The 16525-nt window shown below is 40.7% G+C and overlaps 1 protein-coding gene across 1 annotated transcript in view; it reads right to left on the reverse strand.

Annotated features, from left to right (window-relative positions):
* Positions 1 to 16525, reverse strand: part of ENOX1 (ecto-NOX disulfide-thiol exchanger 1) — a 143836-nt gene that overhangs the window by 86430 nt on the left and 40881 nt on the right. Inside the window, exons 4-5 of the mRNA XM_082013807.1 lie at positions 13315 to 13548; positions 1383 to 1595 (exon numbers count right to left, since the gene is read on the reverse strand). Coding sequence (XP_081869933.1) covers positions 1383 to 1595; positions 13315 to 13548 — 447 coding nt within the window. The remainder of the gene's footprint in view (positions 1 to 1382; positions 1596 to 13314; positions 13549 to 16525) is intronic.

Consider the following 16525-nt stretch of genomic DNA (forward strand, 5'->3'; position numbering starts at 1 on the left):
ACACTGCCTTTTAGTTGCTGAGATGGAGGATGAGATTGCCTAGCAAACCACCGGGGAATTTGTTGGTGTTTAAAATTTACTCAGAAATCAAATGCCTTTGGCCCAGATTCTTTATTCCTAAATTCAGGCATCTCAACTCTTAGATTAGAAGGACATGTACCTTAGGAGTGAATTGGTCTTCTGAGGTGCTGAGCTCTCCATCACATATGCAGGAAGCTTCCAGGGGGTTGCTCTCCTAACTCAGGCAAGTCCATCCAAGCTTCTGCCTTCAGCCCTAGCTTCTGAAGGCCCTTAAGGGTGTATTTTTTTTATGTAATGACTAGGGCTGTGATTCAGAAATTACAGTGCAACAATTGTATTGTTCTCCATCTGGTAAATTGTCTTGGTTTTTGTTTTTAACTTGCATATGAGAGCTGGCTCGAGGCTCCATCCTTCTGAGTATCATAAAGCCTCTTGCTTGAGCAGCCATGAGTAGACATGTTAAAAACCACCAACAATGAAATTAGTTTTAATTCTCATTTCTTCTGGTCTTTCCTTTTTTCTCTTCTCTTCTCTTCTCTTCTCTTCTCTTCTCTTCTCTTCTCTTCTCTTCTCTTCTCTTCTCTTCTCTTCTCTTCTCTTCTCTTCTCTTCTCTTCTCTTCTCTTCTCTTCTCTTCTCTTCTCTTCTCTTCTCTTCTCTTCTCTTCTCACTCCTCCTTGTAGAACACTTCTAGGCAAGTATCCCAATTATTGTTTTATGAGGGAACCTCATTAAGGTAACTTCATTGATTATATTTCTGTACTAAGGAAATAGCTGCCAGCACTAAATATTTAAGGCAATTTATCTGCCAAATTAATACTGGCATTGTATCAGCCAAGCAGTCCTGATGCCAGCAGCAGTACAGTATATTCTTCTACTGTGGGGGTGGCCTGTACGCTGTGAATATATGCCCAAAAGCTGCTGAATTCTACTTCCTTTTACCTAAACCCAGGCTAAAAATATAACCTAATTGTGCTCTATTCTGGAATTGGCCTAGTTAACTAGCTGCAATGCACTGGCTACATGTCACTTCTCTCCTCAAAAGCATGATCTTTGCTCAGAGCAAGGAAGCTTCTGTCTGGTCCGTTCCTGAAGCGTTGTGTCTACACAACAGTAGACATTATCCATAGAGCAGGTCTTCATCTATTAATAAAAAAACTACTGAAACTTTGCTCACCTTGAGAAATAAGCTCTTAGGAATGGTCCTTGTTCCTCCAAAATGCCATAGAGTATGGAATAAGATATGAAGTAGAATATGACTGCATTGCAACTACTTACCCCCAAACAAACAAAATGATAAAAAAACCACTACCACCACCACCACCATCACTACAGCAACACTGGACAAAAAAGATTACTTACATTGAGTGAGGATCCCCGTTAAGGCATTTTTGAAACTCTCCTTGGCTTGCTCCATTTCTTGCTCATGAGCGGCCTTTTCGTTCATGAGTCGGCGGACGTGGCTGTTGGCCGACTGCACCATCGAATAAAACTGGTTTGCAGAGCGACGATTCACTTCGCCTCGCTCAATCCAGGTAAGCAGCACTGTGATGGCCTCTGAGAACTTGCTATCATCTAGAACAATCAAAGCACAGGTTTTAAATTGCAGGCATAAATACTCTGCGGAGAACACATTTTCTGCTCTGTGTCACATTAAAATCACCATAAATCCTGCTTGCAGTATATCATTTTGGGCAACTTTTGAGTCCTTTGTTCTATCGGATGTAGGAAGCCAATGCTGCCACCTGAAGATACATAAATCTTCCTTGAAGACTTGTCTTCTGTTTATTTTAATAGCTTTCTCACACCAAAAGGCACACGCACTCCCCCCCCCGCTTCCCTGTGTCCTGACTCCTTGCTTTCACAAAGTGTCCCTTAAGCCATTCAGTGATATGAAATGACCTTACAGCAGGAGTGAGGAGACCTCTGGACCCACTGAGGAAATGAAATGTGTCCACGTTAATCTGCTCGGCCAAAAGCGCAGTCTTGGAGCTTGGGCTCAGTCATACTTTTGTTAACAGATTTAACTAATATCACATTCTTAATTAATGAACAATGACGAGGCTGAAAATTCCTCCTCAAAGCACTGATTAATTACAAGGAACTGCTTTGAACAGCTGATATGTCTGTATTTGTTTTGTATCTTGCATTTTTCTGTGCTTTGTTTTACATATTTTTTTAAAGGAGTCCAGATGAATCCAGGCAAACACCTGGATTACAGATTTATGTTTAGCGTTCAGATAACTAAAGTTTTATTTCTCTGCAGAAAGATTGCCAAAACTGGTGGCTAGATTTTGTGCACTCCTTGCCCAAGTAATCTTCTTTCCTCTGACAGTGCTTTCAGCTTCCTCGGAAGACTCTTAGTGCAGCATCTATTACACTTCTGGTTTCATCAGGATTAAGAGGACACATTACTTTTTAAGTCCCATTTAGGCTGAGCTGCAAGAAAATGTTATTACAACAGACCGTCTTCCTGTGGAACCATTTTTGTGCAATTTGATCTAATTTTTTCCCCAGGATTTTATTCTATAAAACTTCCATTTCCCAACAAATTGTTTTAAACATCTCATCCAGTCCTTGTTGGTTATATTTTTTTATACATATTTTAGATGGTAGGTATGCCTTTCTACAGGAAAAGGTATACAGTTTTGGTGGAGAGAAGTAGTACAGTTACAACCAAAAGACACTTAAAATGAAAATTGGAAAATATTAAACCCAACGAACTGTGTTCCCAGATACAGAAATGTGGGACATAGTTTCTCAGACTCTGCTTTCCATGTGCAAAGAATAACGAAATACTAATTCTTAAGTGGTGATTTGGGCTTTTATGCTGAATCAGTAATCCCTTCCCTAAAAGGCAAGAAGCCGAAAGTACAGAGAGGACAAGTGACACGCTCTGTGCCCACAGCCTCTGAAGAATAGATTTTACATTGCCTGATCTTTACCATCTTTATTAACTGAAATGTGCTTTCAGCTACAGCAATAGGATTTGCTCTCCTCAGTTGGATGGGCATGTTCACCCAAGATCCCTGAAAAAATTTGCAAAATAAGAGCATCATAACACTCTCTCTTTGTACGATGATGTATCTGTTGCGACTTTATATTAACATGTGATTCACCATCACCATTCATTAAGTAGTTGTCTCTGGGGAGGAGTCATCCGACGGGCATCTTTTCTCTCCATATTGTCCCCTCGGATTAGACTCCACTTCCTAGCTTTGCTGGATACATATGCGGCAGGGAGGTATTAAGCAGCTCTGATGAGTGAGGTTGGCTGAATATGGGCTTCAGAAAAGCTAAGTGTAAACAAGGCTCACGCAAAGCCTCTTCATTGCAGGGAAACACTAGGATAAGGCTCTCCAAAAGGCTTGGGTAAAATCTTCAGCCTGCTGAAATGCATGGGAGCTGGATGTCACAGATCCAATACAGCCAAGAACTCGTCCCTGGAACATAACGTTTGTTATAATTACAGTGGTCAACAAAAGTAACCTGTAATGGCTTCTGGCAATGTTAGCATGCAATTTCCAACAGTCTGTACAGTCAGGTCACCCTGCGGATGGCACTAGCCTGTTAACACCAAAGATGCGGCTGATTGTGAGTAGAGAGTAACTACAGCTGAATGTTCCTCTTTTTCCCTCGTAGACATCATTATCTGTATCATCGCACAACACTGAAGTACCATTTAGAGTAAATTATCGCATTCAATCTAGGTCAAGACATGAACAGCAAAGTTGGGAGAAATGATACACCGAAGCACCTCTGAAGAGGTACACTGTGACCTGTGAAGAAACAGTGTGTGGAACTGAGCAAAAATGTTTCACGGAGATGCATGAAGGAAATCAGTTGCAGAGAAACATTTTCCCTTTTTCTTGGTTTAATCTCTCCCCAGTACACGTCTGTGTGTTGTTTTGCTATAGAGTCTATAGGAAATTAAAACACCCTTCCCCTTGCTTTGTTTTTATCGGGCACAGTTGGTGTTTGTAAAGGATGTTCATGAACATGCCATCCTTCTGCCACAAAGATTCAACCCATTTAAAAGGACACGCTGAAAAACTGTTTTCAACATACTATACTGCCAGGGAGCTGCGGAGGTCTGTGGGCCTGCTATAGTTAATTCATGGCTCTGTAGTAGCAGGAAAAATCCTTTCATTGGTAAACATCAGCATCTTCATTGATTACATAATTAGAAGATACATTAAAAAATGCTAGAGGGTAATATATGCACAACAGGAGCATATTAGTTAATGAAATCTCTTCTCTACAGTTTTAAAATTTCCTTATTTCACCTTCATTTCTAACTTCTATATTCTTGAGCTGACTGCTCGGTGACTGGCATAAGGTAACTCCCCATGAATTAATTTTCTTCATCCAGAATGCAGTGACTCTTTCTGAGCAATCAGAGATTCATTTAGAAAACCAGATTTTTATACCAGATTGTTCATTTATTTTTTATTTAGTAGATAAATAGTAAAAGAAATGCAGCAGTGGAATCTAATTTAAGCAGAGCATGAAGCGTATTATGATTGCAGCCATTCATTAAAAAAATAAAATAAAATGCCTAATTCTGTTCAAAATTATTCTCTTGCAGTAGGATGCACATAAATATACACTGTTTAAAAACATACTCTTAAAATAAATTCATTTATATAAGACATGCTCCCATGTGTAATTGTTCCTTTAAAAAGAGTATGTGGCAAATTATTTCTTGCACTTAAACCTTTTTTCTCCTCCAAGTTACAGCATGTTTTAAGCAAATAAGGTAAGATTCATCTCCTTTACGTCAACATCTCATTTAGTAACCCCGGGGTCCCGGTACAGTCAATGGAAGGAGATGGGCACTTCTCGGACAGGCTTTATCAGTCTTGTTTTAGCTGTCTATTTGAAGATGAGGTGAACCTTGCCTCAGAAGTGCCTGCTTCACTCAGCTGGCTCTAAAGGTGCCCGGTTCATATACAGGCACCTCTGCAACAGGCATCTACATTTGGGTAGAGCGATCATCAGAGCGATCCCAACCATGACGCAAGTGCACCCGTTACAGAACACTACAGCTACCCAGCATTTGTGTACCTAAGTTGGGTTTTCAGTTACACTGTACGCTGTGACGCACGCTATGTTGCTTTAATATTACCCATCTATTGAGGATGGCTTGACGGGTGTCTGTCAGTAGAGATTTCCAGGTGCTGCTAGACTCAATCACAGGCCTCTAGAGATAAGACATTTCAAACTCCTCTTATATCAACTGAAGATATTTGGCACTTAAATCCTAGTTCACAACTTAGATGAAATGAAATATAAAGAAAAGAAAATGCATCCCTAGAGCTGTCTGAGAAATTGTCAACACGGATATTTCTATAAAAAAAAAAAAAGGAATAATTGTTGAAAAATATTTTGCATTTTTCTGCTTGTAATTTGACCTCCTCTAAGCAACCTCAACTGGCATAAACTTTTTAATAGAAAAAGCTAAGACAATAATTGCCAAAAAATGGAATACTGGGAAAAAGTGTTGGAAACAGAAATTTTACTTGCAGTTTATGGAGTTTCTCTGGTGTAACACAGGGCAGAATTCAGCTCAATCTGAAATGTTGTGACTATTTGTCTCTCAATGCTAAGCACATCCATAAGGTGCTTTCACAACTTTGACGACAGTTCCTAAGGCCTTAATCATTAGAAAGGAGATAGACTAATCCATCACTCTGAAGTCAGGCATTCAAATGCTTATTACTATCATTCTTAAATTTAGAGACATATTTCAAATATAGCTAACTCTATATTTCTGTATTTTGAGAGTGACGCTGCATGCTAGACAAGCATCAAACACTAAGCTACAGTTGCTTTTAGCCTTGTTAGTATCTTTCCAACCCTGGCTGTTCTCACATGTTTGAAAAGTATCTGAGATAATTCACACAAATACTTGGAGCCCGTCCACATCACAGCTATCCTTCTATATAGTCCTGCAGGCCATGGTGTTGTCCAGAGTCTCTATCTAGAGCCTCCCTATCTCTTGTCTGTAATCTTGCTTCCCTAATGCAATCTCCTAGGCTTGCCAAGGAGATGCTGGAAAGACAGAGTTGTTGTTCTTTATCCTAACGATTACACCTAGAAAGCTCCCATCCTGTCTGCGTAGCTGTAGCTGTGCCACAGGATGGTGTTGTGCCCCCGGCTTCGTCCCCACATGCTCAGCACTACCCCTTGGCTCACGATTACACTGTCCTTAGGTCTGCCTGGAGCTGCTCAGCTGCTCACACTCCAGTTCCAGTTTGTCAAACTGGGCCCAGTCCAGCTATTACAGGCAAGTGGAAGAGGCTAGTTCAGGATGCAGAGTTCTTCACTCCATGTAACTACAACCAGGGGAGGATGTATGGCCAAGGTTGCTGTTAATCTGACTTCCGATTTAATAATCTATTAGACAATAACTAAGATTTCTAAACTACGAACAGTGAATTCGATACAAAAACTAATAACCCACAGCGGGTGACTGCTGTGGAAGAATCGGGTCAGGGAAAGGGTTTACCAACCTCTCTCATCAGCAGGTTCAGCCCAGCTCCCCTGTGCATCAGGAACAATTTGCCGCCCAGCACACGCCACTTCTGGTACCACAATGACGACCTATTTTTCTCCTGGCTTAAGAGCTTCTCCCGCACAGAGTGCCTGCCACTGACCTAGAAACACAACTCTTCAGCTACTACCCTCACCTTCTTTTTTCTCCTGCTCAAATACCTTATATAATTGTGCCATGCGACACGCACATCAGTCTGGTACTTTTGGGATTAACAACATTTTTAACCCAATGGCACTGCATAATAAGTGAGAATCGGGGAATACGAATTCTTACTGCCAAAGGGTTATTTTAAAGAATGATTAATATCTGCCTTACTATTTCTTAAATAGCCTTAACTGCATGGTATAACCAAGAAACTTTTCAAGTTATGTAATAAATGACTAGTTGAAACTAGTTTCGATAAAAATATGCATATACATTTACTAAAAGATATCTTTAAAGGTACTCTCTCCACCCTCTATCATCAAACTCTTTCTTCCAAATTAAATCACACAAGGTTCTTCCAGAGGTGGGTGTTTCACGTGAGACACAGAAATCCATTATCTTATCCTGCTGCTGCCATTATTTCCAATAAAAAGTAATTATGAGGGTATTGAGTTTCCTCCCTGTTCCTCAAAATCACACCACAAACTTTCAGATCGGTGAGCTGCAATTTCCCGGTTCATAGTAATTAACTTGAGTCGTTTTGCAGTGCGGTACATTTAATCAAGTGGGTTTATATTAAAACCTTAAAATTCACATGGGTACAATACAGATTAGGTGAAGGAGGACACTTTTAGTAATATGCTTAACAGGGAACGTATTTCTTGCAGGCTTTCGGAGGAAGGTACCCAGGGAATTGGGTTACTAGGATGCTGATAGCTGAACCCATCTTATGCTCCTCTGCCAGCAGACAAAAGTGCCGGCGCACCGTGCCTGCTCGCAGCCCCTGCGCGAGGCTCGCAGAGCCAGATGTATTGTGTCACAGCAGATGTCAGCAGCATATGGAAGAAGGAAGGAGAAAACGATGATCTAAAACGGGAAGGGTGAGTGAACAGATTTGACGCTAAAGCGTCGAAACATGTCTTGTGGTAGGACTCTGTCCTGATATACTACTAATAAAAAAACGTTGTGCTAAAAAAGGGTCTGGAGTCTTTCAGCAGCAATTAAACCTGGCATTCATTGGATTTGTTGGGAGCATCTTGGCTTTGCCTCCCCTTCCGATGTAGCCCTGCACTGAATTTGATAATTTTTGCGTGAGACTTGTCTCTCCGGATAACCGCAGCGCATCTGCAGCACTCCACAAGTCTGCCTTTCAAGTGTAGACTGATAATGAAAGCAGCGTGGTTTTCTTCTCAGTGAAATATCCTATTTCCCAAGCAATTAAATGTTGTTTATATTTCAAATGATGTGCAAGGGTTGAGATTGTCAGGCTTGATGTTACCTGAATCTTGCACAAGATGCATCCCTGGTTAGTTCATTCTGCTGCAACTGCCGTCTATTTATTTAAATTTCCAATCTGTTCTCTCTTCAGGGGATAATACAGTGCCTGGCAAAGAAGCAGCTTCTCAATTTTTCAAATTATATTTTTTTAAATGGAAAACCGCATGAATAACTTTCCTGTGCTCATAAAGAAACACTGTATTTAAAAGGGAGGTAAATTCCAGGGTATTGTATATAACTTGAAGATATTTATGTCTCCTTTGCTCAAAACATTTAAAAAACAGATGATCAGATATAAAGAGATGTCTTTGTTAGATGGTGGAACCATTTAACTACCTGCAGCAAATAAGACAGATGTAGTATTTTAAAGGAGCTTATTTGCAAGAAGTGATTTCTGAAGATGATACCATTAGGTGCAGATATGCTTGAATTAAGAATACCATAATGTTTGAAATTCTGCTTAAAAACGCAAATGTCATAAGCACACAGATTAAAATGTTTTGTTCCAATGCACCTGACGGAGCAGTATTCCACCTAAGGATAAAAGGTTCAGCCTATCTCCAGTTGTGTGATGTTCTGGGCACCGCATTACTCAACTGTTTATAAAGCACCCAGGAAAACAGATGTCAGAGTATGCAAATTTGATCCTAAATATCTACCAACACATCTCACTGTGCAGTAATAATGCATCTGATCTAATACTGAGGAATTAAAATCTCAAAGGCACACACCAAACAAAATGCTGCAGTGAACCAGGAGACGGCAAGGTCACATTTTTATAATGTAATAGCAGAAGAGACAATATTCTGCTGTTTTTTCAGAACAAGTACTCGGGGTTTATTGTCAAAGGCTTTTTAAGGAAGCAGTTCATATTTACACTTCACTATAGAAGGCCTTGGTTTCCCAGAATTCATGTCTATGAATTTCTTGAGATATTTCCTCAAGGAAACACAGATTTTTACATAAGGCAGGAGGATGGCAGAAAGGAGGCTAGAAATTTCATTAACCTGAGTTAGGTTTAGCTGTTATCTTATTCTGTGGATATCAGAGAATTATTTGATGAAACTATTTGCAATGTAGTGACAAATTTTGGAATATTTGGATCAAAAAGTAGGTTTGAAGAGTACCTATTGAAAAAGTGAAATGTTACTTTACCATTTATACAAATGGTGCCCACTTATTATTTTGCTTTTTCCCTTCAAATCTACTTTAGTGGTTTGGAAGTTCAAAAACCCACAAACAAAAATACCTTGTCATGAAAAATTAAATAGCATTTTTATTTTCCCAACCAGCTCGCAAACCTAAAATGTGTGGTACAAACCTAAAACTGATCAGCATAGCCCTGGTATGAGGAGCTCATGTTCTTCCCCATGCTATCCATCTAGTTTGAATGATGAACCTCATTTCATTCTGATAGTCCAGGCTCAGTTCTCTTCTGCCTTCTGTGTCCTGGAGTCATGAAGAAGGCTTGCGAATATGATATGGGAGTGAATGAAACAAATTTGAATCAAATATTTTGTGACAAGTCGTCTTTCCAATGCGGTAAATCTCTTTTATGAACTATCATCTACTTGGCTTCTCCCTCTTTTGGCTCTGGCTGTGACAAGCAAGGAACATCTCTAGCAAATTATCAATGCAGACCAGCTCTAAAAATGTTTAATCAATGAGAGCTAGTAGCATAGGCCTATATTTTTAGAGCTACAGGCTCAAATCCATGAGCCTACACTTATGATACTGGCAGTATGTCACTGTTGCATCGTGAAAAGTGGCAACAGCAAAACACGATAGGTGGACAGGGAGAGGAACAACATCACAGGCACTTAGAGAAAAGTGAGTACACTCTTGGTCAACAACATGAAAGGTAAAAAAAAATGTCCACACTGCCAACAAGGAAAAAATTCTGAAGGATTTCATTTACATGACCCCAAAGACCTTAGTAGAGGAAAAAAAAAGAAAAAAAAAAGAAGGAAAAAAAAAAGAAAAAGACAAAGAAAAAAAGAGAAAGAAAAAAAAAGTAAAAGAAAAAGATACTCATTAAATAGCATTGTCTGCCACAGTCTAAAATGGGAAGTGGTGGAGAATTGCACTGGTCCACAGTTTGGTGGGTTTTCCTTATTTCTGCATTAATCAAGTGTTCAAACCAAGTTCTTTACAGATATGAAGGGATATGGAATAGTTCACAGAGATCAGGGAATGGAGAAGTCATAACCCCTCATACTTTTGCAGGTATGCAAGGTCTCACATGCAGTGGAGGTGTCTTAGTTCCCATCCCCACTTCACCAGGCAGTCCATTTAAGAAATCAGTTCTTTTTTTCAGTGAAGCTCCATACCAGTAAAGATTACCTGGCTGAAATTTTATAATGAACTTCTGTTTCCAACCAGCGTAAAAGATCCTCTATGCTCTGTCACCCCCTCAGTTACTGCTGTACCAGGTGACTTCAGGACATGAGAGGAATAGGAATATGCTGACAATACTGGGGCAAGAGTTTCCAGACAAGTCTGGTGCACAAAACCAATGATTTCTTTAAGTTTTATGCGACAGTTTGCAGAAGGTGAAAAAAGATATTGTCACCTCTGTTACAGACTCAATAAATATCTAGACCACGACAGGGGACTGGCTGATGAGCCTAGTTCATCTCTGCTCACCATCAGATTTCCTTGCTGTCAGGAATTTCCAAGGTTATTTTGACAACAAAAGTTGCTTGGATTCAGACCAAGTTGTCTACATCTGTGATAGCAAAGCAGTACCTTGGGATGACATTGTTTAGCTATTTTGACTTGCTTTTCAGCTAGTGTTGCTCAGTGAAGTTCTGGAGGCACTGCAGGAGCTGAAACCTGCGCACTGGGCACCTGCAGCTCTACCTCATGAGCTGGCAACAGAGGTCAGGAGTCTTTTGAAGTGGGTACCATGGGGAGGTCATGACTTTAAGAAAGCAACTGCAAAGCATCTGCTCAAAACCCAGTCTTTCAAGGTAAATCCTGCCAAGAGCAGATATATTTCGATCCTTCATTTTTTTTGGATGAATTCTCCAGCAATGCAAATCTGGTGGTATCCAAAGACCTGAGATTTTGAATCCCAAGTTTTATATACATGCATGTGTGTGGATGTGTATGTGTGTACGTACATACATATCTTCTGCTAGCTTCACTGAAGCTCACAATTAAAATGTGAATGTATGATGACATGAACTGCCCTTTGCCAGAGTTAAAGAAGTTTTTTTAGTGTTGCTTTACTTCTGTTTTTAGGATGTCACAGAGGGCTCATGTGGTGAATCCATGTTGCCCAAGGGAGACCATAATGTTCTACCCCACTGCCTTATAGATACTGGCTATGATGCCATAGGAAAGGTAAAACAGACCAGTTTAATGATTGAACCCCACCTCTGCTTTCTAGAGTAGCTAATACAGGAGACAACTCATGACCAGCGAGAAGAGAGGGGGGTCCTTTACATTCTCCATCCCCAACAATCTATACAGATCCAGAGTAGGTGCTGTTAATCTCTCTACAAGGCAACTGCTAACTAGTGAAGTTTTAAAAATTGCAACATGTTCTTTTGCTGGATTTTAATGATTTTTTAACCATTAAAAAATAAACTTACTATTTTGGTTTCTTAATTTATGATATTTAATTCTGTATTCTGAAATTATGATATTTCTAATATTTAATTCTGTATTCTGAAAGTTTACCTTTATTTCCAGAGAAATAGTCATGTACATGGTGTTAGTCCATATCGTGCTCAAAATATTTCTATATTAAACTCATGCGTATATGCCAAGCTTGGGACAAATGTCCCTCGGGAGAACCAAAGATCTAAGTACTTGGAATAGGTTTTAATTAAGTATGGAAACTTCCCAGAATGAAAAGAAAAACCCTTCTAAATATAGACATCTTAAACATCTTGCAAAAAACCACATTCAGTTGTCCCAGGCAATGGCTAGCCATACGGAAGAAATTGTCCAGACTTCTTTCATTTTCTGTCTTAGTTCATGAAACCTCCAGGCATTACTACACAAAGAAAAACTTCCCTATAAAAGATTCACTCTTAAAATATTCAACTGCAAACAGAATCTAGGAACAGATGGATCTAAAACTCTGTATTGTATTGTGTAACCTCTAGAGGAGCTGGACTTGAAGCTAGGTAAGAATTAAAAGTTCTTATATTTGGGCCTCTTTCCTCCTTTTTTCCTGGTCTATCAATCCATCTGGGTTATTTTACCAACCTCCAGTTACTTAATGAGTTATTTAATAGGGGAGTGTATGTGGTGAGTATAGCAGTCAGCCAAACTAATAACAGACCGAGGTAACAGTGACAACAGCCACCAGTGCAGTACTCAAAGAGACAGTAGGGTGCATCTCTGCTCCATGTTCCAAGGATGCAACACTTCGCACTGTCCTTCTCTGGCTTCCCAAACATGTTTCATAGTTAGAACAGAGGCCAGTGTGTTGACAGCTAGATAGCCTAAATCCAATCCGGATAATTCTGAAACAGTGGCAAGAATCGCAGTTTCTTGTGACCTGGCACAGAGTAAAGTAACGTGCTTGGCTACCACGTGGGGAAAGAATGCCAAACACAATTGCTAAACACTTATTGAAAACAAATACAGCTCTAAGGGGTACGAGGAGTTGTTCGCTTGATCTTTTTTTTAATTTCTTTACCATGAATAATTTTATTTCTTTGCTTCTTACTTTCTATGTTAACTACTGAAGATGAGAATCCTCAAGCTGCACCCTTGAAAAATATTAACTCTGGAACAAACAAGCAAGCAAGCAAACGCATACCAAAACAATAGACTATCTTGCACAAGTAATTCTAACCCTAAAGAGGGAATGAAAGAATGGATGATGTGTGTCAGAGATAAGTTGTACCACTACCTCTGAGGGGCAAGTTAAAATGCAGCTCATGAGGGCAATTTAAATGCTAGGAATTGGGAGAGTTGCGTGCACGTAATGTAGTAACATATCAGTCAAGGAATAAAGAGATTTTAAGAATCAGGCCTTTAATATGAAGGATGTTTGTAACAGGTTGTCTTATTATGAGAGCATTTCCAAGGTTCCAACAGAAAAAGCCCCACTGTAGCATTCTGAAGGTTGTGTTTTAGCTGTTAAAACACAGGTAGATGGACAGGCATTATTAATTTCTAGCAGGTGGGTGAGTATCATTACCATTGGCATAGAAATGGCCGAGGAATGGGAGGAAGCTCACAGGGCAAGTAATGAAATAAATCGGAGAGAAGTCCAATACCCTCCTCTGACTTCTGGATGGCTCCTGCTTTTAAGAAATAATACGCTGAAAAGTATCAAATGCCGCTTACCTTTCAATTTTTCAGCCAGCAAAGCAGCTTCGTGTTCGGAATAATGCATTATTGCCGGAGGAGAAGGAGGACGCAGTCTGTCTTCTTCCATTTTGCGTCTGTGGCGTTCTTCTCGGGCCAGCATTCTTTGTTTGCATTCCCATTCATAAAAGTCATCTCTTGCCTGAGCAAAATCAACATGAAGGCGACCTGAATCCTTTTTGTCTGTGCTAGATCCTAATCTCATGCGGTAACCTGAAACCAACAAGCAGAACTAACTGTTGCAGGACTTCTTTGCTTATTTTTTTTCCTTTTTTATTTTTCCCCTCAAGTGCAATTAAGTAAAAATGTACATTAACAGATCCCCACATATCTACACAGGATCTATTGATCATTGTGCTTTCACAGGAAGATAAACATTCGTCCACTCATTTTTCCTCGCAATTTTCTGCATCACCTACCAGCACAGCAGATGAGCTGAAAAAGTCGACCCCAAGGCACAGAAACTACATTCCTGTTTATGAGACTCTCAAAAGACGTCATTTTTCTACTTGATACTCCCAACCTTTGTAAGTGCAAAAGTCAGCTAAACAAAAAACAACTACGGAAAACGATCTGTTTTGGTTTGAATGTGGAATCCTTCTTCCCCTGATCCTGTTGGGATCATGTGCAGTTTAGTGCTTTTCTCCAGCCTGTCAAAGGAATTGGAAGTGCGGGGAAAGACTGAATTTTATAAAAATCATGACTATAGATGAATGAGAAAATTGTGGTACATAAAGTCCTGGGCCACAAAGAGGGTGGTGTCATACCTGTGTTGATGCTAGATATCAAATTTTGAGGCTTTACAATTGCAAACACTACTTTCCAATTCTCCATTGGCAATAATCTGGCAAAATATAAATACCACCTACAGATGAATTGAGTTCAGCATTCTTTAAAGTAATTTTAAAAGTGTGGATGGATTTATTAGACATTTGCAAGACCCCTTTCAGAACAAATAATGTAACCAGTTGTGCCTCATCTTTAGTGATGTTCTACATATTCATAATTTGGACGATGTATCATATGCTAAAGCTAACAGACTGCAAAGACTTTAAGTCAGGGGCTATGCAGTGGTACAACAGGGCCCTGCTCTGAAGTAAAACCCTTGACTGCCATCAGAGGACAAACAAATCATGCCAAAGCTATAAAAGAAGCTTTTCATGACTATACTGTGGAAGAACATATGCTGAGCACCTTTCTTTTTTCAAGTTTTATTTCCAAGGCTGAAAGAAACTCACAGAGCAGTTTAACTTTTGAAATGTTGATTCAGAGAAAGTGTGAGAAAACACTATGCAGAAAGCTGCAAACAGAGACTTCAGATGCAGGTAAAATTAATCAGTCTGCACAGGGCCAGGTCTGATTTCTCCATGCCAACCCTCTGCAGTAACCTCAGAAGCAGAGCAACCCAGCAGAGAACGTCTCAAATCATGGGATGCTGTGGAGATGAACGTTGTGCTGAGCTGGCATATATGAGGCTCTGCAGAAACACACGCTGCTACAACCACTGCATAATAACTCCAGGGGCAGGAAGCTTCCATTCAAAATGGCAGGAAAAACGGTGTTTTCTGCTTTGGAAAAGCAATCCAAGAGAACTGACCTTTAAGTCTCATAGAAACTTAGAATAGTTTGGGTTGGAAGGGACCTTTAAAGGTCATCTAGTCCAACCCCCCTGTAACAAGCAGGGACATCTTCAACTAGATCAGGTTGCTCAGAGCCCTGTCCAACCTGATCTGGAATGTTTCCAGGGATGGGGCATCCACCACTTCTCTGGGCAACCTGTGCCAGGGTTTCACCACCCTCATTGGGAAAAATTTCTTCCTTATATCTAGACTAAATCTGCCCTCTTTTAGTTTAAAACCATTAGCCCTTGTCCTATTGCAACAGGCCCTGCTAAAAGTCTGTCCTCATCTTCCTTATAAGCCCCCTGGAAGTACTGGAAGGCTGCAGTAAGGTCTCCCCAGAGCCTTCTCTTCTCCAGGCTGAACAAGCCCAACTGTCTCAGCCTGTTGTCAGAGGAGAGATGTTCCATCCCTCTGATCATTTTTGTGGCCCTCCTCTGGACCCACTCCAACAGGTCCATGTCTGTCCTGTGCTGAGGGTTCCAGAGCTGGATGCAGGACTCCAGGTGGGGTCTCACCAGAGGGGAGTAGAAGGGCAGCATCACCTCCCTCAACCTGCTGGCCACGCTGCTTTGGATGCAGCCCAGGAGACAGTTGGCCTTCTGGGATGTGAGCGCACATTGCTGGCTCATGTCCAGCTTTTCATCCACCAGTACCCCCAAGTCATTCTCGCCAGGGCTGCTCTCCATCCTCGAGTGGGTGTGTAGTACACACCCCAGCCTGTACTGATATTGTGGCTTGGTCTGGACTCAGGTGTAGGACCCTGCACTTGGCCTGGTTGAACCTCATGAGGTTCACACAGGCCCATTCCTCGAGCTTTTCTGGGTCCCTCTGGAGGGCATCCTGTCTCTCAGGCATGTCAACGACACCACTCAGCTTGGTGTCGTCCGCAAACTTGCTGAGGGTGCACTCAAACCCACTGTCTATGTCATTGATGAAGGTATTAAGCAGTAGTGGTTTGCCTGTGGTTTGAAGAGCTTCAGCACCTCACCACCACAGTTAAAACTCAGTTTTGAACTGTCTCCAGGGACAGCAAAGCTGAGACTTGTGTAGTAGATTAGAAGCACTTTTGCAAAAATGAATATCTAGGCATACTCTGTCTTACTGCTGGAGAAACATCCCACTGTACGAATAAAAGGGACTGTCTGTAGTACAGCACATATGAGACAATAGCTTCAAGGACATTAAATATCCATGTATGTAGTGATCCTTCAAAAAAAATCCCAAACAATACAGGTGCCTTTTGATTTGACATTTTCCTTTCAAACATCTTGTGGAGTTCAGCTAAGTAGGCTATCAGTGAGGAAGGGGTATTCATTTTCCAGCACGGAGCCCAAACCCAGATGAAAAACTTGAGGTAAGTGTTTCAGAGGCCCCTCAAAGCCAAAAGGCATAAAAACGTTCCAGGGAACCTACCAAATCTGGTCTCCAAGGTTCACGAGCTTGAGGTGGAGTAGAACTGGATACTGCAAGAGAGGCAAATGAGGGGATTGTTTGTTAAAGTCCCCTTTATTTTGCTCTGCCTTCTCTTGCTCAGAGGAGTAAACACTACTTTTCCCCCCAGAAGGCTG

The sequence above is a fragment of the Phaethon aethereus genome, assembly GCF_964289735.1.
Source record: "Phaethon aethereus genome assembly, chromosome: 1".
Classification (NCBI taxonomy): Eukaryota; Metazoa; Chordata; class Aves; order Phaethontiformes; family Phaethontidae; genus Phaethon; species Phaethon aethereus.